Below are 24,258 nucleotides of genomic sequence, written 5' to 3' on the forward strand. Positions count from 1 at the left end.
TCCCTGGAGGAGCTCAGTACCACCAACAGAGGGAAGGTTTACTATCTGACCTAACGTGAGCCGAGGAAGAAGGCAAACCTAAGGTTTGATGAGGTCAGACATGGAGGATGTCTGCAGAGAGGCTTAAGAAGTTCTGTCTCTCCTAAGCAGCTCCCTCTTCCCTTTGGCAGAAGTTACTGCTCTTCCTAAGTTTGGTAGAACAGAACATGTGAGCTTCCTGGCTGCTTCAGGTCAAAGTCTGGTTAACTGAGCTAAAAGTCCTTTTCCTTGCTCCCTTATCAGATTAAACCCAAGCCAGACTTTGCACTAAACTGTATGTGTTTCCAAAAGCTTTGCGGTGAGACAGCTGGCAACTTCAGGAGAAAGACACTACTACCTTCAGCCCCTGACGCTGTTTCTCTTCACATTGTCTGACCACAACATCATAATCCTAGCCATGCCTGTGGCAATTCACCACAGCTGTGGTGGGTTGGAAAGAAGGAAAAGCTTCTGCATGCTCAAAGCCAGAACAAAGATGTATTTGAGTCCTTTTCTCCCTCAGCTCCTCCAAATGAGATCACCAGCCTCCGGAACGTATTTTCCAGCTTTGACGTAGGAAATTGACATGATTTACATACAAAGCATCCTAAACGTCATGCAAAAGCCTGTGTAATTGCCAGTGTGGGATTTAAATAAAGACTGGCTAGAGAAGGCCTCGAAAGAAAACTGTTCAATTGTACTAGCTTCTGAGAACACTGTTAAAATGCCTGATGAAGGAGCAGAAGCTCTTAAGTTACGAGTGAGGAGACATACCTGTCTGTAGCAGGAAGACTAGTTTTATTCAGTACTGTTTATCGTGATGAGACAAAGTCACTTCACATGCACCTTGAAACTACTTAGAAAAGGTCATTAGATCAAGAGAACACGTGGACCACATGAGGGTACAGAGGTTATACATGAAGAAAAAAAAATGATTCCCATGGAGTAATCTGTGCAGTAAAGACAGACAACAGAGAGGTGAGCAACAGAAAGGCTGGATTTCTTGTCTTCCTGCTAGAGTCTGGGATTTTCAGCCTGGCTAATATCATAAGCGAAATGAGTTTAGTGCTGGTGGATGCTTATTTCCAGCGCTGAATCATTACACTAATTGACATAATTGAGGATGATCTTACGAGCTGAAATTGCAGAGAATTATTGCAGGCAAATGTTAGATCAGAGAGCAGCCCAGTTTTGCAGAGCTGCCTGTGCACAGCACAGTCCTGATGTGGCTCTGCCTTTTAGCCTGTTGTCCCCAAATTCTGAAGAAGGGATGGGAAGGGGAGTCATAAAGACCACGGATTTCAGATGAGCGGCTGAAGTTTCAGATACAGCCTTTCACTTTGTGCAGGTCTGTTTTCACATCAAAGAAGGCTCTGCTGATCGCATTTCCATGAAAACGAGCGTGGCAGACAGATTGTTGACTCTGCATCGGCCTTCCCTCCTCTCCTGTCTCTCCTTGTTTCCCAGACCTGACCAGGAGTACACTGCTTTTCTGGCAGCCTGTGGGACCCAAATAACGAACTCTAAATCAAATGGCGTTTTGGCTGATGGTACCTTTCCCTCCTATGGCAACGTGATCAATAAGATGGGTTTTGCTACATGCCATATATCAGATTTATTTGGGAATAACCAAACAGAAAAGTCTCCTGCCCGTCACAAAGATGCTCTGTCTCTCCCTCAGTAACACTATCAGAGTTTTTATCTTTGCAGAAATGTTCCTTCCATTTCATAGTTATGGCAGAGACAGGTGAGCAAAAAGATCAGACTAACCCAGCTTCATGGAAGCGTGTCGCCAGCAATGCAAGAAATGACAGCCAGTCACACAGTGGGGGGCTGAAGCAAACTTTGTCACGCAGGTAATTATAATAAGTGATGTTCATAAATCACAAGAAACCATGCAGCCAAATAAATAAATAAATAAAAAGATAAAAGAGGAAAACAAAACAAAGGAAGCAAGTTTAACAGTCTGTTAAAAAGGTGTACATGCTTGCCAAGCCACTGCAATAGGATGTACACACTATGAGCCGAGACATCTGCGTGAGGAGGGTTAATGGACAAAGGCCAGTGGAAAATGTAGATAAACTCCAGCTCCTGTATTCCTAGACACATCCTAGCCCTGCTGGTGTTAGATCTGTCTTGCTTGCCCTGACCATATGAATATCCCTGTCAAGTACCATGAAGCTAGGATAGGTTTAAGTATAAACATTGACAGTGCCTTTGTGCAATGGATTTCCATTGCAGTGAGTTCTCATACTTCTTCCTTTCCTGAACTGGGGGAAACATGCTTTCCTCTGACGCAGCCCGTGATGCTGGGTGCAGCTGTTCCCCAGCCCTGCAGCCCATGCTGTCTGTTCACTTCTGAGCACTTAAATGCTGTCCCCTTCCTGTCTTCCCTGCTATTCTGCATAGCTGGCTATAGCCGTTAGAGAACGAAGGGAAACAGACATCATTCGTTCTTCTATTTGTCACTGCTTATTTAACTGATTTAAACTCCTGCTTTCCACAAGGGTCGAACGTCCATTTGATTTATTTCTTTGTGTCAGTTACGATTAAATTCAGGTCTTGAATTCAGAAGGCAATCCTCAAAAGTTGTCACCGTGTTCCAATCAAAGTTATGCGAGAAAAACTGAAGCCTGCATTATTCAAAGCTAATGTTCCTAAGTGTAAAAACACATTTGTTCTACCCTGAGGTCCCCACAGCACAATAATCTCCTACACTGTCTGCTTCATTACTTCTGTGCTTTAGAGGAGGAATCCAATTTGCAAATTTAACAGCGCATTTGAAATGACTTTTCTCGCTCACAGAAATGTAATCTAGCTTTTTTATATGAGCTTGCAGTATTTCCTTGCCCTCTTTGTAAGGCTTTGCAGCCCTGATGCCTGTTCTTTGAAATAAGTAATAAACCTCTACAGAAATGACTCCCAAATACGCCTGTTAAGCTCTTTATCCAACAAAAGCTCTGTACCACAGAGCAGGGTGGAAGATACAGTGTCCTGGTTCCCAGCAAGAATTGATGTGACAAATTACTAAGAACCCACTGTACAGTTGATTATATTTCAGGGTTCAAAATAAATTACTGCTTTTGAACTCATCTGTTGATTTATCTGTCTCACGTTGCTCAGTCCAGTCACCATTATTAGAAGTGACTCCCAATTAACAAGATCAAAACATTACAAACTCAACACTGATGTAGGCCGGTAACAGGTCATGACAGCTTTAACTCAGATACGGACCTTTGTTGCTCATCTTCCTCAATTGGGGTGAGCTTTTAGTTCTACATCTGAGACAGCCCTTAGCTTCTTCGGTTGAACAACTTCATTTTAAACCCCAAAACTTGCTCAGATGAACATGCAATCAGTTTTGCTGTAACATGGAAACAGATCGCCACTTTCCTGCCTCTGCCGACAAGCTAATGTCTTTTCCTAATGCTACTCCTACAGTGGCACCATTTGAAAGCCAGTCAGCCAAAGCAGGATTCAAGTACACAAAGAACAGTGTGAGTCATCGGATGATCTTAGTGACGCAACCAATGATAAACTCTCCACTTGTCACCCAAGAAAAAGGAACAAATGAACAGAGCAGCCTGTCCCCGTCCTGAAAAGCAACTGCTGACATGTAAAATCCAAGGAACAAAATAAAAACCGTTCACACAAACGCTTCTCAGTGCATCTACATCTTCAGCTGGTGCGGTCAAGTAACAAAGTAGTGTGCTATCTACCCTGCAGACAACGTAAGGGGTCTTTTTCTGGAAAGAAAGAGATGCTCTTGGGCCTCATGAGAGATCCCTGACCTTGTGAGGACAGGCTGAGGGGTGTGAGCAGAGACTATAAGGATGACTAGCATGGCCAAAGTGTTAAAGGTGCAGTCCTCCCTTCTAGGCTCACTCTTGATGCATTTGACAAGCACAGCCCTATCAGTGCTTGCACACTAACTCCCCTGTCTGCAGGAAATGCTATACAGCTTGACCCAAACTCCAGTTCCGATAGGGCAATTTTACATGCAGAATAACAGTGTTAGCCCACAAAGCTTTCTAACCTGCCATTTGAGAAGTGCATAAATAATGAGAATTACCGTAGAGCATCCACAGAGAACTATGTTCCACAGGAGGCATTGTAATTAGTTTTATTAGTGAATGTTAAAGAACACAGCTTGATATTAGTATTAAATCTTTTGTGGTGACAGAACTGTGAGATGAATGGAAAAACAGATGCCTCTGTTTATATAAGCCTCCAGACTAATAACAGGCTACAGCTAATGCCTTGCGGATAATCTTTCTCGTGCCTTTCACGCAATTGCTAAATAAGGGGAAACCCCCCCCACACTAGTATAGATCACTATTTCACCTGCCATTTCTCCTTCCCCTTAACTTCCTCAAAGTATTGGCAATCAAAGCTGAAAACTGAAGGTGATTTGCTACACCTTTGACTCGCAGGCCTGAATATCAATGAGCCACAAGAGACAGAGATGGAAGAGCAACGAAAGGTGAGGGGAAGAGACAAAGGTTGGAAACGGTCTGTTTCCCAGCACACACACTGACAGACAGGTAGTGTTAACACTGTACCTAGAGAGGCTGCCCTCAGTGGTCAGGCTCGGGGAGTCATCGAGGACATTAGGTTCACTGCAGGAGGGGCAGGGAGATTAAAAATTTAGGGAAAGAAAATGCAAAAAATAATAAAAAAAAAAAGCATGCGATTGTCTCTGTTTTCAAGGGAAAAAATATCAACGGAATAAAAAAATAAAAAGGACGGTAACATTAACTGGTCTCGCACGCTCAGCAGCACACGTATGACTCAGAGGAGCTGAAAGAACATCCGATAACAGTAGCAGTCTTTAGAGGGAGGTTTGCGCTACATGGAGACTTCTACATCTCAGGCGTGAATCAAAGAGTTGAGGGATTCAGAAGGATGTGTCTCCACTGGAAATAAGGGCAAGGAAACGTTTTCCAAGCCATTTTTCTGTGTCATTTTCATTTACTTTAGTTCTATTTACTTCCAGCTTCATAGAAAGCTTTTTTTTCCATCCCCTTCCCCACGAGCCAGTTCTTCTAGGCAAAAGGAGGGCTAATCTGTCTCCCAGGAGCTACAGACCACTCTCATTGAGGTACAACTCTAAGGACAAACACATCTGGAAAGCAAGATCTTGTAGTGCAATGAAACTGTAAGTAAACAGCTGGAGTGATCCTAGCAAATGGGTATGCAATCACATCGCTCTTCTGTACTTCAACCATTCATGGACAAACAGCCTTCTCTGCCCATCAGGAAAACACAAAAGAAAAAAAGCAGTCTGCTGGGTTACCAGCAGCAAAGCAATAATAATATTACTTAGCTTTAATTAGCTTACATTTGTGAGGCAGCCTGAAAGCCAAGAGACTATCTCCAACTAAAAGGGCACGATACTGTGGGCTATGGCTGTACTTGTTGAGCTTGTACTTTCCCTGTACAGATGAAAAATGATTCTCCTAGCATACCATGTACATCAAAAGTAGAGAGCAATGCTCAGTTACCACTTAAGTCCTTCTTTTTTTCCCCTCAGAATCACCATGACTTGGGATTGCACAAAGCAAACGTTGCTGTCAGTCAGCTGTGACTCTTATGAAGCTTATGCATTCAGGATCGTCATGAAGGACTGGGGACAGTGCAGTCCTGCATGTTAATTTTTTAAGAAATAAAGGGCTTGAATCAACTGGGTTCAAAAGTCAAACAAGTTCCTGTAAGCCCATTTGTGAAAAATCCCAGATAAAATCTGTGCAACTCCTCTCTTGTAAATCACTTCTCCTATCTCTGCTGGTATGTACCACAGCTGTTACTTTTCCTTCATGTATCAAAGTTATTTCTTTGCTTCCAAGCAAGACTGGGAGGGAACAACGTTATTTGATTTTCTAAGGCTGGTCAAGAGACAATACGGAATTTACTGTTTAAAGGTTCAAAGGAAGTAGCACAAATTAATCTATCCATTGAAAGATATCTTTGGATTACTATGTCACAGAAAAAGAAAACAATAAGTACTATTTACTTAGGACAAAACAACCTCATTTAAACGCATTTAACTTCTCTCAGAGCTTAGTACAGATGAGCATAACTTTCTCTCTTTCTCACCACTCCATGTTAACCAGGAATAAGGCATTCAAGGGTATTCTCATCAGCAAGAACATTCCAGTTTTTAAACAGTGTTAAATCTCATCTTTGAGCTTAACATTCAGTGTCTGAGATGAGCTAGTTACTGTCCTAGAAACGATAACATCTGGATGGAGGAAAACAGAGTAAGTAAAATAGGCTGCCTCTGCTCCTTGCCCAGCTCTGGGGATTCCTCCCCACTTCCTATGCAGACTGTGTGCAATCCCCTGGTTCAATGCAGAACCCAGGAATCAAAATTCTTTTTGCTATCGACCATAGTAGCAGAGGAAATAACTGCTGGAAATTACCAAAACGATTTAAGTGGAAGGATTCTAGAGATGACAGCTTGTTCTTCTGGAACTTATACAGCACAAATCATCCTGGATAAACATCATTTCCAAACCAGCATCCTTGGTCCAACACTATTTCAGGATGAATAAATTTATCACCACTATGCAGGTGATGATTATCTCACATCCCAGAATTACACATAAATACACCATTTCTGCTCTCATGAGTGTAACAGGAAAGATGAAAAGCTCACGTTGTTACCTTTGGCTGGGCAACATGCCCACCTCAGCCTGAGGTGCAGACATGCTGGAGAGATGGCTGGAGAACCGCCTCCTCCCAATGGCACCCATAAGGTATGCTTCTTGTTCACTTACCACACTGGGCATGCTCAAGGAGTCATCTAGAAAGAAAAATAACAAAGAAACAGAAAAAAAGAACAGGAAAGAAAAGAAAACAACTCCCCCAAAGCCCACCACTTATATTGGTCAAACAATGCCAGTGGGGTACCCAGCACTTACTTACCAAGTTGCTAAGTCTGCAATTTTGAATATTTCCATTGCATTTTACAGTCATGGTTCAGAAAGACATGGGAATAAAACCCGTCAGGATGAGGAACACAGAGTATGTGGGGCAGGGGTTTATGTCTGCCTTCAGCTTATACAGCTTTCAGGAAAATAGGTTTCGACAATTCTGCTTCCTTAAAGCTCAATCCTGTGAGTAATAAACTGTTCAGCCAATTTTTGTCATAAATGTTGTAACTGGCCATGTACAGTATGAATGAATGGCTGCTACCAGTATAGCAAAGCACTGTTATAAAACACATAACAAAGCAAAACGCAGGGCTGACAGCCTTTGCCATCCCCTTGGGACACGCATTTTAATTGTCACCAAAAAATGGGATAAATTGACTCAAGCGCATCATACTGCAGCTGAGCTATGCAGACAGTGGGACTGCATTCAGGGATGCTTGAGATTTTCAGCGCTGTTTCAAATTACATAATGTATCTGGAAAGAAATTACTCTACTGTGGTTTTTACCACAGCAACTTCTAATTATAAATAAACAAAACACAGGGGAGGTTTGGTGTCATTTTTCTTTTTGACCTTGTCCAATTTTGATTTACTGAAATATTTTATGGCAGCATTAAAGCAAAGCAGGACTGAGGTAACAGTGCCACAAGCAAACAGGAAGATAGAGCTCCTCATTCCACACAGCAGCTCATAACTATTCTGAGGCTGAAAACGGTGTTTGGCACAGCGTGTCGCAGAGCAATGTACGGGCAGTACAATGGTATCCACACAGGTGGATTCTACAATGGTTAAGTAATGAGCCCAGCTAAAATAACATTGGGCTGAGCCTGAAAAGTTTCAGGCTAAGTGCTCTTTCTCCAAAGGCAATTCTGCCCTTTTTTTTTTGAGCCACTGTTTTTCCCATTTGCTTAACACCTTTTGGGAACAGTCAGCAGTCCTCAAATACAAAAACGAAGTGCTTCAGTTTCAAGGCATTATGGCAACCAAACGCTTTTGCACCAGAAGACAACATCCCTGCTAAAGAAGGGGGAAGCTCAAGCCTGACGACACAGAAGCAGATTTTTCTACCCTGGTTTTCAGTCATGGACAGCTCAGAGGAGCATAGAGAAGGAAAAATTCCAAGAATAACATGAAACTCAGCTGAAATGACAAAGCAACACTGAGGTCATTGCAAATCACTCCCTGAAAGATTCACCATTCCATTCCTTTTAAACAGACACTAGAAAGCCTGGCAGTCCCAGAACTGGCCAGCTGCCCAAAAGAGAGATATCAGGCTTTTGTTGTCAGGAAGTTTAACACTTAATTTCCTCTTTGTGAACTGGGTGACACAAGCACAAAAACATTCTACCCTGCAGAGCCACAGCTGGATCCCATGCAGCACAAGGACAACATATCCCATATCAGAGCATCTGGATATACAAGTGATGAGTCGGAAGTACTCAGCAACAGGACCATAACTACACAGCCAGCCACCACCCCCACACCTCCTGTGAGATGAAGGGCAAAGAGAAGTCTGATTGCTAAATGCCTTATTAGCAATGCAGGGACTGCACATCAGCCTAGGTCTCACACACTAGAAGCCTGCCTGTGCCCTTCATTTTCTCTACACAGAACTCAGGAGGAAATGTGGAGGTACAAAATGACCCAAGCTCTAACATCATGGATGATGCAACAACCACAAAAGTTTCTTAACCTTGTACACCCACATGCTTTTTGTTCACACTGGGACAACTGTCTACCCCCCCCTCCCCATCTGTCTTCCAGAGCATCCAAGAAACACCTGCAGTGTTGAGAGCTTTGCTCCAATCAGTAGCCACATACTTTCTTCATCCTCCTCATCTGTACGGCTCAGTGTGTCCTGAGAGGCCTGCTGGGAAGGCTCACTGTCCTGCTCCCAGACTGTGCCAGTGCCGGTGTTGGAACGGGACATGGTGGCCAGACTCAGGCGGTAGGCAGAGGTGGAGGTGCCCACAGTGCTCACAGATGTCTTCCCTTGGTAAGCTGCAGAAGTGAGAACACCAAACCCAAGTCAGAGAAGGGACTAGAAATAACAAACAACACGCATTCATGTCACATCAGGCACCTGGCTCTGCTCCAACCAGTGTAACAGTAGATGGGCAGAGGTAAAGCAGACACAGCTGCCCTGGCTTGAGGTACCTCATCTCTCCCAGATCTCTAATAATATGGTGTGTTTGTTTTTCTCTTATGTAGTCTGTTTTTCTCCTTCAGCCTTACTGACATATTTTCTGGATCAGCTTCAACATTTAGAAACAAGGCAGATCTCTACTGAGGAAAAAAAACTGGAGGCATTTTTGTTTCTTTCCTTTCTTCAGAACAAAGCACGTAAAATCTCTTGCTGTCTGTAAGCAGCGGCTGCCATCTCGTGGCAGAAAGGGTGACTGTTAGAGAAGCATGCCCTCATAGAAAGGGAGCGATGGAGAGATGCATTGTTACACTGTGAGCTCACAGGTAACAGTAGAGAAAATCAAAGCAAGATGGAGAGCAGAGGAGACAGAACTGCTGCTGAACAATGGATAGATGTTTCTACATGAGCTGCTCCAGATGTACACAGATAAAGAGGGCTTGCTGTGTTGTGTGATGGGGCTGTGCAGGCCAGCTGTGACGGAGAGGCACTTGCTGAGAAATAGTCTTACAGGAAAAAAATAGGCACAAATTGCCTTTCACAACTGCCCTGCACTTTGGGTGGCTGTTCAATGGCAAAGTTGGGCAGGGCATGGGGCCTAATTGAGGGACAAGCTGTCAGGGTGAGAGTGGACTCTCCTCCTAGACTGTGGGCAGACCTGCCACAGGTTAATTTTTGGGTGGATAGATTGGGCTGATAGCCCCTTGGCTCTCCTCTGCTTACCAGATCCGCTGTGCACTGCCTCCTTCAGGATCTTCAGCTCATTATTGAATTCCGCAATGAGGGAGCTCTTGCAGAGAGGGCGCGGTATGAACCGTCTTTCCAGCTGGTCAGCAATGTGCTGTCGTGCAGTCAGCTCCTCGTGGTTATCAGCTGGCTGGGCCAGCAGCTAAGGCATGAACAACAAGAGAACATATTAGCATTGGAGGTGAATGATGCCTAGGGAACTGGGACTGCTCTCCACACCAGTTTAAGCCTGCAGCCAGCAGACTGTCCACTTTGCTGGCAAGACGATTTGACTGCTGCTATGAGAAGTTTTCACCTGTCTTTCAGGGACAACCTTGTATTTGACTGAACAGACAAAATCTCACTTAATATTGGTACATGGAGATCACAGCTTCCTTATGATAAGCTCTACACTCAGAGCTTACACAGCTACAGCCTCCAATATGATTTATCCTGTCCAAATGGTGAGACACAGAAGGCTAAAGAATGTGAGTGCCATGTGCCAGTCTACCTGGTAAGAAGAGAAGAGCTGTGATTAGCTTAAGCCATGGCTGCCTCAGCCCGGCAGCTGTCTCCTCTTCCGCATGAGACGCATTAGAACCATCGCCCAAGAGCTGCAAAGCAGAACGGTACTTCCTGGCTGTATTGCCCAGCTCTTTTCAGAAGAGCATTTTCAGAAAATTTCTGCCAACCACGCCCGGGCTCAGAGCATCCATGCTACTTTTGAGTGTCTGTCACAAAACTATGTCAGTTTGAAAACCCTCTTGGTCAAGCCCAGTAGTACTAAGTCTAGTTGTCCTCGGTGGCTTCTTGGATCAGAGCTCCTATACAACAGTCATACTCTTTGTTGTATCTAGCAAAAAACTTTGTGCTTTAGTTTCAACGGGTTCACATGTTTACTAATGCATCTATACTTCTGATAAGTCACTCCCTATACATGAACATCCAGTTCTTCCCGGCACGCTGTTACCTCAGTTCTTAGCAGGGTAACAAGGGATATCTTGCCTTCAGGGAGTGATCTAGCAGGAGCTAAAGCAACTGTTACCTTGCACTGGATGAAGGGCCGAAGGAGGACAAAGATCGGGATCCGTGTTCGCACGATAAAGTCGAGAAAGTCCCACAGGGCCAGCCCTCCCACCTTCCGCAGCGCCATCTCTTTGACTTGCAGACTCAGCCAGTACCACTGGCTGTCCAGCTGGCGTTCAAAGCAAACAAGGATCACCTTCAAGGCTATAAGAAAACACACACCAGCAATGGGCAATCAGAGATGCTATCAGTGTCAGTTAGAATTACTGAGGGAGAAAAGGGGAAGGCCACAATGGGCACAAACCAACACAAGCATGCTTGCATGCATGTGCACATACACACCTACACACCTTAGAGTCACAACTGTCTTTTCTGTCTGCAAACACTTCAGGAAAGAGGGGTGACTTTGTTAGAATAACAGGCCTTCAAATCAAGACTGGAAGGCCTAATTCCAGTTTTACCAGCAGGAAATTTTCCTACTTCACACCCAAGTTCCTCTGTGTTTTATTGCTCCAGCCTTCCCTCTCCCTCCCTGCAGAGTTCTTCTAATGTAATTAGTTTATCTTCTTGGAATCCAGGTATTGTGAAAGCAACTCAGGAAAGGAACACAGCCTTGGCTGATCAAACATCCTCAAAAGTCTCCATCAAGCACAGCCATGTGAAGGGCCACCCTCAGAGCACAATAACCTCCAGGTTATTTACAGGGTAATGAAAAGAATCTTTCTAGCAGTGCAGCTGCTTGAGCCACAGCCAAACTATAATCTAAACAAAAAAATAAAGGTTTGGTAAGCCAAGGGCTATAATTCACAAGAGCACTGCATTACAAACAGGGGATGAAGACAGGAGATGAGGCTCAAAACAATATGCTATATTCAAGTGCACTGTGACCAACAGCTCACAGAAGAGACAAGGAATTTACCCCTTGGAACAAAGAACGGGCCTGGAAATTGCTGGGGGAACAGCTGACTGCTCTACCTTTCTTGATGGGATGGCCAAGACATTGCTGCCATCACATATCTGTATGCACAGTTTTGGGGACAGGGAGATAAATCAGTGATAAACTGTCAGTTTTTCCATCAGCGGCACCTCATACCTCAGATACAGGCTAACAGAGACATGAATATGTCTGGGTAAGAGCTCTCACAAAACCAGACAGTGAAGCTGTGTGGAAGGAGGGCTCCCCACATAGTTCTGATAACCTGCACTGCCGCTGGAGCTCTATTTCAATTATTTTCTCTTTCCTTTCAACTGAGGGTCATACGTGGGGAAAATGTAGTACTCTCTTGCAGCAGCATACAGTGAGGACGGGGAATATCAGTCAATAAGGACTGTGTGCACAGGACCAGCAGGAAGGCAGACTGCATCACATTTTATCCCAGCTAACCACAGGCCAGTGAAACTGTGACACGAGGGGACGGTAGGCAGGCTGACTTGCCTTTTGTGGCCATATCCTGGCAGTATGAAAACTGGGTGGCATCTATGTGTGCTGCAGTCTCCTCCATCTGCAGTGCAGACACCGTTCACATTGCAATACTTCCCACAGTTACTCCTGGCTTCATGCTCTGGCATGGGCCCCTATTCCAGGGCAAGACCTAAGGCAGCTCTAAGAGCTCAATTAGTTCCTGCCTGAGATGGTTTTCTTTGGTGCAGTTTTGAGTGCTCCATTTTATCTCTTTCTCTTCCCAGCTGTGAGCAGAAGCCATCACTCACCCAGGTAGGCAGCCTGGCTGGTGGACTCTGCGAGCCCTTCCCGCCGCAGGTCCTTCCCTGCATCCCCCGGGGTGGAACAGTGGGCTGGGGAGCTCTCCAGCATGAAGTTCTTGCTGCGGGACGTGCTGATGATGCGAGGTGGCAGAAGGATATTGATAACGGTCTGGAGCAGCAGCAGGACCTCAGGCTGCTCCAGCCAGGGGCTGTCTGAGATGCATTAGGAGGGAAGAGAGAGAGAGGAAGATCAGACTACATCTCATCAAAGATGTCCAAAGATCCAGACCCTGTTCCATTCCAAAACGTGAGGCAATCTCAATTGTCCCCTAAGCCACAACTCCGTCCCCCACACCTTGTTATCCTGTTTCTCCTCCTGCAAGCAAAGGCAAAGTTTATTTAACACCAACACAAACACGCACAAACACAGAGCTAAAAGGCACAACTAAATGTCCCATTCAGTGGTCTGATGATTTCCTTTTTTTTTAGTCTCCTTTTTCCCCTTCTTCTTGGCTTTTCTTTGGGGATTTACCAGTGATCACTCTCTATAGATGAAAGCAAGGAGCAGGACTCGTGCCAGACAAGTGGCATGGACTGGGCAGACAGCAATCCACAGGGGCACGCAATTTCTGTGACCTCTGCTCCCCTCTGGCTTTTGCTACAACAGCCCTGTCTTGCTTTGCAGTCCGGTTTCAAATAGGGAGCATATGTCTGTGAAAGACCTGACCCAAGAACCACGGCACAGCTGAAACAAAGAGGAGAAACAACTTCTCCCAGTGGAACTCTTTCCAGTCTCAGACCCAAAGGGCACTTAGCTGACACACTGTAAGTGACAGAAAGAAAGGAAAAAAAAAAAAGAAAAAGAAAAAAAAAGAAAAAAAAAAAAAAAAACGAAAAAAGAAAAAAAGAAAAAAAAAAGAAAAAAGAAAAAATGAACAGAGAGCAGGGAAAGTACAAACAGCAGTTGTCAGAAAAGGGGAGAAAAACTCCTTTTGTTAAATTAGTCAGACCTTTGCTTCCAGATCCTACTGTGAGCACAAATGGAATCAGTAGGTTTAAAAGCATTCCTTCCCTTCTTTCCTGATTGGTGAATGGGGAGACGACATGGCTTAGGGGGAAATCTTCTTTCAAAGCCTGTGCAGTAATAATAAGAAAGGATTAAATGATTTCACCAGCAGATAACTCACACAAGTTACTGTAGGGAATGGCAGTCCCCCAGGCACCCTGTTTACACAACACAACACAGGCACTGATGACCTGATTGAATCATAAGCCCTGACACCACTTAGAAGTAAAAGGATTTCACAGAATAACCTTAGCGTCACCTGTTCTTGTCATAACCGAGAGGTAAGAAGCTCAGATTCCTTACCCACAGACATTAGCAATATCAGAGGTCTACCATAGGAGTTGGCTGGGTGTTAGTCCCAAACTCTGTATTGCTGCAAATGGGACCTGAATTTGACCCTGATTACAGGGAACAGAAAAAAAAATAAAATTAACACAGGCAACAGCACAAATGATACTACCTAAATATTCTGCTGTTTGAACATGGAGCTTATTCCCAAACACACTTTTTGGTCTGTCTCACTTCGCGCTGTTCTACCACCTTCCCTAACATAAAGAATGAACTCCTGAAAAATAAACAAAATGCACATTCACTGAAGCCTAAATGAAAGATCTTCCATATTCTTTAGAGGAGGTAACACAAATGACTGCTAGTAGAAACTCTGCTTGTTTACATTTCCAACTTCCCTGTTGCTCTAGTCCTAGCTGTGAAATGCAACTTTGCAACCCCTCCAGAAAATGGGTTTTGGTGGGTTGTGAAGTACTTCTGTTTCATATCCTACTGGAAGCGATAGGAATACAGCTTCTCCTGTGTTGTCCCGATGTTTGGTTTTTGTTCCACTTAAAACCCAGGTAAAGAAGGAGTGAACAAGGAGGAGAAGATAACAAAAATGGAAACTCCCAACGTGGTTTCAAAATGACTGTTTTGATACCTGTTTTTAAAAAAAGATAAAAGATTTCAGAGAAGGTGCAGGTGGCCCTTTTTGGCTTCTGATTAACGAACCGTTACCTCAGATCTGGAAGAAATCTGTGCTCTGTGTGAGCTGGTTTCAAAAGGTCCTTCTGTGCCTCGTGCTCTGAGAGACAGCACTATGTTTTCAACCCTCTACCCCTTCCCAAGCAGCCCCACTTCTCAGAAATAGCTGAAGTATCCAACTAGATGTGTCAAAGCATATTTAAAAACAGAAGTTGGAGCTAAATTATGAAAAATTTGACTCTTCATTCTGTTGCTGCCACTGTCTCCACTCTATCTGATCTCATGCCAATGAGGAGGGAGAAAGAGATATGAGGGCAGAAAGATTCTGTCATAGTTGTGGCACCGTCATGAGAAAGGAACAGTGATGAATTTCTCCCAAAGTACAGGATGGGTTTGTTATTCTGTACAAGGATGTTATTGAGTCAGCAGCTGAAAAGCCTAAGTTGCCCTGCCTCTTTTAGCTGGCACACTGTGACCTCTCAGTTACGCACATGCACCCAACAAGAAAGGAGATTGGGTTGCATGGACGTGACCCAGGCACATCCCCCCATGGCAGAAGACTTATGCTAGCTTCTTAGATACTGCAGAGAATCCTAATATGCTTGTCAGAGCCTTAAACAGCATCAATCAGCCGAACTCCCTGGATGTGAATTGGTAGTGTTAAGCTAATGGATGCTTGCTGGGGAGCTGGCCCCAACAGGTCAATTCTGAGCTCAGTTCAAATCGTCAAAAGGATGAAAGAATCTGCGTGTTGCTTCTCATTGATTTTTGGTGTATGTTCCACAGTTTTTGCCCAGCTTTTGCAGAAACAAAACAGAGCACCGATGAGTTGGTGTCTCAACCAGAAGCTAAAACACACCTAGCCACAGGCCAGGGCAGACACACCTGTATCTGCAATGCTACAAGCCGGACAACAGCTGTGCTGAAGGGCAGAGGTGGCGAGAGATAAGGGCTGAGATGAAGAAGGGGTAATCCGTCAGCCACACTGGAGGGTCCTACCACTCCCATCACCTGCAATACAAACAGAGCGCATCACCACAACTGACTGCTTACAGTTTAATCCATGCCATATCCTCCAACATCAGTGAAATGGAGGGGCCTTCCATTCGAGCACTGGGTTGGGTTGGCTCTAGGAGAACCAGCCCTCCACAGTGGTCCCTGTGAGAGATGGGGCCAGTGAAGAGGAGTTCTAGCAGGGAAAGGAAGGGGGGAAAAGGGAACCGGCAAGGGTGGGAGGAGTGCACAGGTAGCTTGGTACATTTACAAATGTACCCAGTACCAGCCCTGAATGACCAGCACTGGACTGGTGGAACAGTGAGTTGGAGGATACGTCATGTAACGACTGTAACAAATGAAATAAGTCATCAAAGCAAAAAGTCTGCATTGAAACTGGATATTTTTCCCTTCTCTTGCTGATTGAAAAATAATGTCCTAAGTCTGACCCAAGCCGGGCTTTGTACAATGTTCAGATTCCCCTCAAACACACTGTATTCTTACAGATTCTAAGTATGATTCATCTCACCTGACACAAGACTTCCATAATATTATCACCTGTATGTGGCTTGGTTGTCTGCAACCCTATGAAAAATCAGCACAAGAAAACAACAGTTCAAGGGGAGAGTTATTTGAACTGTTTTGGATGTTTTCTTCATAAAAGTTAAATCCCAGGTCTGCATCTGCCCATTTCTCTCCATGACTAGGGTAAACCTAGATGACAGAAACAGGCAGAAGCCACTTTTCCAAATTTGGCTTAGGGAGAATGATAATTTGGAATGGGAAGAGGTAGAGCCCTTCCTTTTTGTCACCACAGAGATTATCATTTAGGAATTTCCCCATCTTCCCAGCTAATCTCTTTTTGGCTTTGTGATGTAATTGGTCTCCACACAAATAAGCAGTCAGGGGTGCTCCCAAAGCAGCCATAGATCTGACAACTAAGGATAAGATCCTCTTAACAGAAAGAACAAATCTCTTTTCCTCGTACCTCTCTCTGACATTGCCAGCCAGCTGAATGTAAGCTCTATGACTGCACTCTGGAACTGTAGATCTTTCTGGTTTTTTTTGTTTTTTTTTTTTAGAGCACTGGCTCATTCCTAATGCAGGCTTTTAGAGAGCTTGCTGTTGTGATTCACTCCATACTGTCTGCTTGTCAAACTACACGTCCATTCTAAATTTGTATTCTAGCTAACTCTATAGCAGCTTCCCTGTGCAACCACTCCAATTAGCCTGAGCATCCAGATTAGCAGTGCCTCTGAGTAACCACCTCTGTGAACAACAAAGAAGTCCCAAGGACACACACGAACAGCTTGAACTTCGACGTCCTTGCAGTTAAGAGTGCTGCAGAAGCTTGAAGAATAGGAGCCTTTGTATAACACCGATACTGCACTTTAACTGATGATAACTGCTCTTAAAGCTCCTCAGAGAGGTGTTCTGATACTGCTAGATAAAGTACCAACATCTGCATTCTAAGAAGAAAATGTTATTAAATCCAATAGCAATGACAATACTAGGGCCACCTTTCACCCTTTATCTGTATTTTTTCCACATGGAATGTGAGCATGTGCATTTCTACAAATAGCTGGAGTTACAACGAAATCAAACTGTTTGTTCCCTCTGTAACAGCTGCAGAAACTACAATCTATCACTGAATGACTAAACAGGTTCTGTCTCTACCACCTCTCTGTTGTAACACACTTATGAACAAAATATCTACTGAGAGTGGGATCTGAACATTGTACCATGCAAACCATGCAAAAAAAAGATCAAGCCAGGGACATTGCAAACAGTGGAGTGAATTCACCCATGTAAATCCTTCTAACTAGCCAGACACCTGATGGCCCCTGACAGAGCCATCAGGGTCCTTCCCCACTGGAGACAGTAGGTATGTCCAGTATCAGCCCCTCCCCACCTCTACCAGGTGTGTGCAGTCTCCACCACCCCACTCTCCAACTTGCAGCCCTCAACTCTCAGCTCGATCTGGCAAAGGTGGATCTTCAAAGTGGTGCGTGGGAAGCAACGGAAAGAAATCACTTGACCACTGCTACTGGTCACTGTATCTCCCCATGCACCACTTCAAAAATGAACCTTGCTATCTCTAGTGTCACTTGCGAAGTCCCCTTGTGAGGAGAAGGGGGACAGGTAAAATGACAGGAATGGGTATGAACTGTCATCTTCGGTGCAGAGAAGTCAACAGCAGACTGGGGTTTAGCAAGGGTTCACAGGGTTGCCGCTTGGCTACTCACCAGATTGACACACACATTGATCAGAGACCTAAGGTGAGGCAGGAAGGATATGATTGGCTGCCTCTGAAGTGTCAAACAAACCCCTTCAATCAAATTGCTGGCAGGCTCCCACTCAACCTGGCGCCTGCAATACAACAGTAGGTGCTGTTAGCTGACGGCCTCCTGCCCCCCACCAGACGCTCGCAAACATGGCGACCAACACACAGTGACGCCCACAGAGGAAACGTTTCAGACAGCAACGATGCCCGAGATGAGCACAAAGTGCACGACAGAGAGAAGGTTTTATTCACGCAGCTCAGGAAAGCACAGAGCACACTGAGTGTCTGAGAGAGCAAAATGTAGCAGAGATGTCTGCATTAGCGACAGAAAAAACCCTGACAACGACAACAGTAGATAGGCTGTGATTCACTTCTCCCTGTGATGGGGGACGGAAGAGATTCAGCAGACAGCTGTCCCAGGTGTGCCTGTGAGTGGGAAGACATCTGCTGAGCCATGATCCCAACTGAGAGTGACTCCTCCATCTCTTGTGGCTTTTGGATGTTCAATAAATCTTGTCAGCTGTTCTCCTAAACTACTCTGCCATCCAGTCAGAGACGCACACTGACGCTCTGAATTTAAGCTGCTCAGTAGTGCAGACTTCACCTTCCTCACCCCATGTAGGACAACTTATCAGCAACAAAGTCCTTCATTTCAGAAGTCCTCCTTCCCTCATGCTTTAAATTTTTTCATGAAAATAGCTTGTAGGACTCCTGATACAGAATGGAGTTCCTCCTAATCATAAGCAGATACATAACAGAGACAACAACAAGGTGGTTCCCATCTTTCATCTCAGGGCTGGACTCCTCAGAGGCAGTGTAGTTCTGAAGCCAGTATCTAACTGTGTACTTACTGGGATGGAAGGCCAACGCTTTTATAACTTGTTTGCTCAAGAACAAGCGATACCCTAGTCAATTTTGCTCAGATTTCCTAGAGATGAATGGAAGATGAAGCATTTACTGTCTAAATTCTGAAGTACACAAACATACACCTCATTTTTCAGCATCTATGGTTCCTAAACGTACTCCAGAACAGGAGTTTGTCTTTGTACATGTTCTTACACTACTCCCATCAGACTCTGGCTTTGGAGCAGGGTGCCCACAGGAGGGAGCATGCAAGACTCTGGTGTAAATATCCCTCTAGATGGCTTCTAGGGTCTGCCACCCTGCAATGTGTGATTTCTTTTCCACCTCCAAGAGGCTTCTTGCTTAAATGATGCTTAATAATGATTAAATGCAGTTACTGCATCTAGTCAAGCGGCTTTGCTGTCTCTGTCCCTGTGCATATGGAATAACAGTTTCATCTAAGCACAGGTTCAACTGTAGATGGAGGGAATATGTGGGAAATTTTCATATATAAGCATTCATTTCACTTAAACAAGAGGAAAGTTATTCAAGAACAAGACAGACCCTTAAGCTGCCTCTTGAATCAGAAGAAAGTATAAGCAAGAACACAAAGAAATTGCAAGAAGCACGCAAGGCCCATTGAAGAATGAAACCATCAGGAAGGGGAAGCATCAGTACTCCCAGCTCTAAATTCCCTCCCCACAAAGGCAGCGGTTTCTAAAGCAAGATTGTTAGTCTAAGGGAAGTGATAGGCAGCGATGACAGAAAGAAGAAATCACCCTCTTATTATTTGCTCCATCTTAGTTGTGTACACACGATTCCCACAAGAACCTGAAGTTTTGTGTCTAAATTCCAGATTCTGATGTTCCCTAATGTAATTTGGTTTCTGAGTTCATATGACTAACAAAATGACTGAGTGAAGCAGCTGAGGACGTTTGTCCACAAGGTTAAGTGAGACCAGTAGCCCTTTTCACTAAGATCACTGGAAAATCTGCATGGTTGACAGATTTTACATTAACCAAACTGCATTTATATCACTGCCTACAAGGTGGAAATGTTCAGTTTTGAATTCTTCTTGAACTCATCAAGGCCTGTACCACAAGGCTACTTCAGGAAGCACCAGGGTTTCACAAGTCACTGACCAGATTCCACTGCTGCAGTTCTGCTCTATTTATGAAGGAATACTGAGAAGTTACTCACAGCTCCAGACTACTTTTATCTTTACAGAGAACATAACAGCATTTCTGTGAGAAGGTATTCTTGAAATGCTCTTGCTACAGTTCAGTTAACTTTCCATTAAAGAAAAAAAAAATAAATCTCCTTAACTCACAGCTAAAATAGAGGGCAGACGGTCCAAATCTGAGGATGTATTTTGGAGAAAGAGAACATAACATTTCTCTAAGTACTCTCTGTAGTTCTTGATAACCACAAATTTCTTTTCACCAGAAGCCACAACAGAAACATCAACATAAATGCACACTGACAGAGGAAAAAACCTTCATTTTCCAATATATTTTAAAGGTTCACAGCAATACAACAATTTTAGTTAGATGACATACCCACACTTCAAGGCTTGCAACATCAGAAACGGACCCCAGAGGGTTTCCATTGTACCTGCTTACCTCAGAGTAGGCATCTTGTGAATTTTATTGAACATACGATCCAATCTCTTTAAGATGAGGATAAGGGCAGGCCTCACCGCCTCAGCTGTCCAGTCAGTGATGGGTAACATCTCCATGATGTAGCGCCGGAGACCTCTGCTTTCCATCGTCTGCGTGTCATAAGGTGCCAGTTTCAGCAGGGAATGTGCAATTTCTGCCAACCTAAAACCAGAGCTTGTTAAGAGAGAAATCCAGTACTCTATGACTTGCACTTCTTCACACATGCTAACCTAGTAAAAAGAAATACTCTAAAGAGCATATAGGCCTGTGTATTTTTATGATGATATTAAATGCACTGAAGGAACATCAAGAATCACCTATGTTACTAAAAACAAAGCAACTGAGCTGTTAGTAAGATTAGAACACGGAAATTGGTTTTGTGCTTATTTATGCTGCGTCTCCACACTTCAAGAGGTGTCAATGCGGAGCTTTCAGGTGTTAATTTTTAAAAATGATGTGTCATCTGCTAGGTTTACGTAACATGCCCTTTGTACGATTACTCCCTGCAGCTTTCATCTTTTTCTCCTAACACTTCCACAGATTGTGCTGCTCTTGTTCCTTCTAACCTTCTCAGACGGCCTTGCCAATGGCATTTTCTGTACACTGTGAAATGCCATGGCAACACTTAACTTCCACTTGCAGTTGGAAAAGTAGCTGCTGAAATACTTGCCTTTGTCTACCAGAAATCCTCAAGTAGTAGAGCCATATTACTTGTAATTACTAATAAAAGAGGTAGGAACTTGCATGCTCCTTGAACTGTCACTAGACTTTGTAGTGGCCAGTTACGGGGTAAATCCTACTCATACCGTGGGGTTTCTTCTGAAATGCTTTCAACTAGTGGAACATATTCCCCTCATCTTTAAAATCCACCTAGCAAAATCAAGGGCAATTGAGCTCTTCAGATTAAACACCTTTGTCCCACTATGGAGTAGATCTGTTCTCTTAAACACCACAAAATTCAAATCATATAATTATGCTTCTTTCCAGTAAATCAATATCAACAGTATATAATGGTATATTCCATTTTCTAATGCATCATGAATTCTAAGATCCACCTCACTCAACTTGAGATGCCACTCTCAATTAGTATTCTGGCTCCGTTCGGGAAGAAATAAGCAACTTGGGAAATGCCCAAGTACTGAGATAAACAGCTCTTTTCATTGGCTCCAAAAAGACCTTTATGATTTCTCCAGACTAAATATTTCACTTTGAAATGGTTAAAGTTAGGTGAGATGAATCATGCCGGAAGGGAATAGCCAATTAATTGGTTTTCTGAAGACTCTGAAATGGCATCTGACAGCCTCCAATGACCATGGCTGTCACACTACATTCTGGCAAATCTGCTGTCTAGTTCCTTCAGTGGCTAAATCCTGTTAGTCATTTAACTGACACTTAGCAAACGAATTTATGTAACAAACTGGATAATGTTCCTTTTATTTAGGAAATATGATGAAGCAATTCTTGTTCCACCACAATAAGGCAGTCATTTCCAGCACTTTCCAGGAGACATGAGAGAATCAGAGCACAACTTGTTGTCATCTGCAAATCAAGCCCTTAGCTATACTGCTATAACCTCTGAACTTGAAAGAACTTGTCTCTTGAAAGTAACGCAGCTGCTAACGTGTTCTCTAACTGTTTCACTGCAATCTCCTGTCAAGGAAGTATCCTTCCAGAAAATACACCAATAGCACCTTCTGTACACGCACATTTAAGTTTGTGAAACTTGTCTTTTAAGGGAGGGACATAAAATTATTACAGAGCAAGTAAGCCTAATCTATCTGGATTATGAAAAAATACGTAGAAATGAAGCTCCCGCATTTCTGTTATCTAGCAAATACTTCCAAGTAGTGCACTTAGTACCCTCAGAGTGTTAGATACAAATGTAAGACTAGGATGGTAATGCAATATGGAAAACAAAAGTAAACCCCTTACTACATGGAACAAAGAAAATTCATTTATTAGACATGTATTTTTTGCTCCCAGTGAAATCATTAAAAAGCCCAACACAAACATATCTAACTAGGGACTTAATGTGTCCTGAGAACCTCACCTCAGTTTCCTAACATAAGATTGAAGTTCTTGATTCATATTGCTAAAAGTTTGTAATGCAACTAACATTAATTCCTGATGCTAACATTCCTCGGAAAAAAAATAAAGATGGCATTGAAAAACACCCAGGTCCATCAGATTTTCAGCTTGTTTGCAGCTAAGCACTACACAGAAATGACATGCATCTGCAGAAACAGACATCTCCTGTTTAAAATTACCCTCTCAATTACAAAGTACTTGCCAGAGGGTGAAAGGCAACATTCAGTTAATATGCAAACACACAAACCAACCAAAGGGACACCTTCCATGTCCACAGCAAATTGGGGCATTTGTTAAAGAAGACCTAAATTAAAACAAAACACAGATCTCTAATTGTGACAGAGCCTGCTACGTAAGGGGCTCTTGTCATTTGTTTTCAGAGCATGAATGTAAAAGACAAATGTTTTTACAAGGGTTTCCCTGGTCCGGGGGGGAGCAGGAACAAAACTGGTTCCGTAGACTGCTAGCACTTGTCTCCCGTCAGCGTGCTTCACAAGGCTTTTATGGTGAAAAAGGTATAACAATCAGGTAAAGGAATTTCCCCTAAAGACGACTGAAAAACTATCAAGAGAATCAGGTCCCTTCCCTCTTGTCTCACTGCCTTTTTTTTTTTTTCCTTTAGTATCAGGACAAAACTTCTCAGTAGCAAATTATCCCTGTTTGGTGGTTACATGAACAGCAAGCACATATTTAGCAGAGAATGAGGTCCCAACTATTAGAAATCTTCACTCAGCAATTTCTAGGTCAGTAAAACCAATCTACAGTGAGCACCCAACCAGCCTTCTGAGCTCATTGCTGTACCTTTCAAAAAAGTCTTGTGCTCCTGCCTTATCACACAGTGATGGTCCTGTAAATGTCTTCTGCCCTATCCTCCCCCATACTCCAGGCATTTATGTTGAGTAGTGCAGAGGTTATTTACCCCTTCTCTATATTTGTTGGTAGCTCATTCTGATGCACAGCATCCCAGGAGAAGATAAAAGCCCCATTCTGCCAGATCAGCAACTTCTTCATCCCTTGCTCTAGAAAGACAGCCTTATCTACTCTGCTCCTCATCATAACTTACTCTGATGTATCAGACGGGCCTCAACTTTTGTTTCATCCACTTGAGACAGGGGTCTAAACAAGACCAAAGGTGAACATAGAAACCCTTCTTACAAGCAAGCAGCACCAAGTACAATCTAAATAACATCCAAGTCATGCATGGTCAAGAGAGCAACATGCAAGCCTGCACTAACAGAAAGTGATACAGTCTTCCTGCTATCGTGAAAAGAGCTAAAAGAAATGAATGTCCCTGAAACAACAAGTAAAAGCAGAAAGCCTGTGGAGTACCTCATGTGTGACTTCACATCCAGCAGTTCCAGAGAGGTGACTCTGGGCTCTCCAGCCAGGTTCTGCAAAATCTTCAGCCTTGGACCACAGTGCTTGTAAAACTCAGTGCAGATATTCAGCAGCGACTCCCGTGGTCTCCTGAACTCCTCTCTAGCAATTCGTTCATCCAGTTCCTCTCGGGGAAGACCTTGGCCCTCCTCCAGTAAATGCAGGTTCTCCCTGGAAGATATAAAATGAGAAAGAAAAAGAAGTGTTGCATGCAGAAGAACCTTTCCTGTTTGTTTTACAGGAGATGTTTCACCTGCAATTGAAAATAAAAAGTAGTTGCACCTGCAACTAAAAAAAAAAAAAAAAATAACATCTGCAAAGTCTTTTTAGGAATGAGAAAAATGAATGAACAATCCTTTGATGTCTTCCTTTGAAAAAGGTTGCCTGTCACAGCAACAGTGGGTGAGCCTCAGTGAACC

General features: G+C 43.6%; 1 protein-coding gene across 13 annotated transcripts in view; it reads right to left on the reverse strand.

Annotated features, from left to right (window-relative positions):
- Positions 1 to 24,258, reverse strand: part of UNC80 (unc-80 homolog, NALCN channel complex subunit) — a 122,770-nt gene that overhangs the window by 6,624 nt on the left and 91,888 nt on the right. For 11 of the 13 annotated variants that reach the window (XM_072341482.1, XM_072341481.1, XM_072341484.1 and 8 more), the window contains 11 exons: positions 23,792 to 24,010; positions 20,336 to 20,536; positions 17,833 to 17,956; positions 15,479 to 15,604; positions 13,563 to 13,686; positions 12,559 to 12,765; positions 10,868 to 11,052; positions 9,820 to 9,985; positions 8,775 to 8,954; positions 6,685 to 6,823; positions 4,581 to 4,637 (listed from right to left, as the gene is read on the reverse strand). In XM_072341482.1, the coding sequence (XP_072197583.1) occupies positions 4,581 to 4,637; positions 6,685 to 6,823; positions 8,775 to 8,954; positions 9,820 to 9,985; positions 10,868 to 11,052; positions 12,559 to 12,765; positions 13,563 to 13,686; positions 15,479 to 15,604; positions 17,833 to 17,956; positions 20,336 to 20,536; positions 23,792 to 24,010 (1,728 nt within the window). The remainder of the gene's footprint in view (positions 1 to 4,580; positions 4,638 to 6,684; positions 6,824 to 8,774; positions 8,955 to 9,819; positions 9,986 to 10,867; positions 11,053 to 12,558; positions 12,766 to 13,562; positions 13,687 to 15,478; positions 15,605 to 17,832; positions 17,957 to 20,335; positions 20,537 to 23,791; positions 24,011 to 24,258) is intronic. The other 2 variants (XM_072341485.1, XM_072341479.1) reach the window with 1 other exon arrangement.

The sequence above is a fragment of the Excalfactoria chinensis genome, chromosome 7 (assembly GCF_039878825.1).
Source record: "Excalfactoria chinensis isolate bCotChi1 chromosome 7, bCotChi1.hap2, whole genome shotgun sequence".
Classification (NCBI taxonomy): Eukaryota; Metazoa; Chordata; class Aves; order Galliformes; family Phasianidae; genus Excalfactoria; species Excalfactoria chinensis.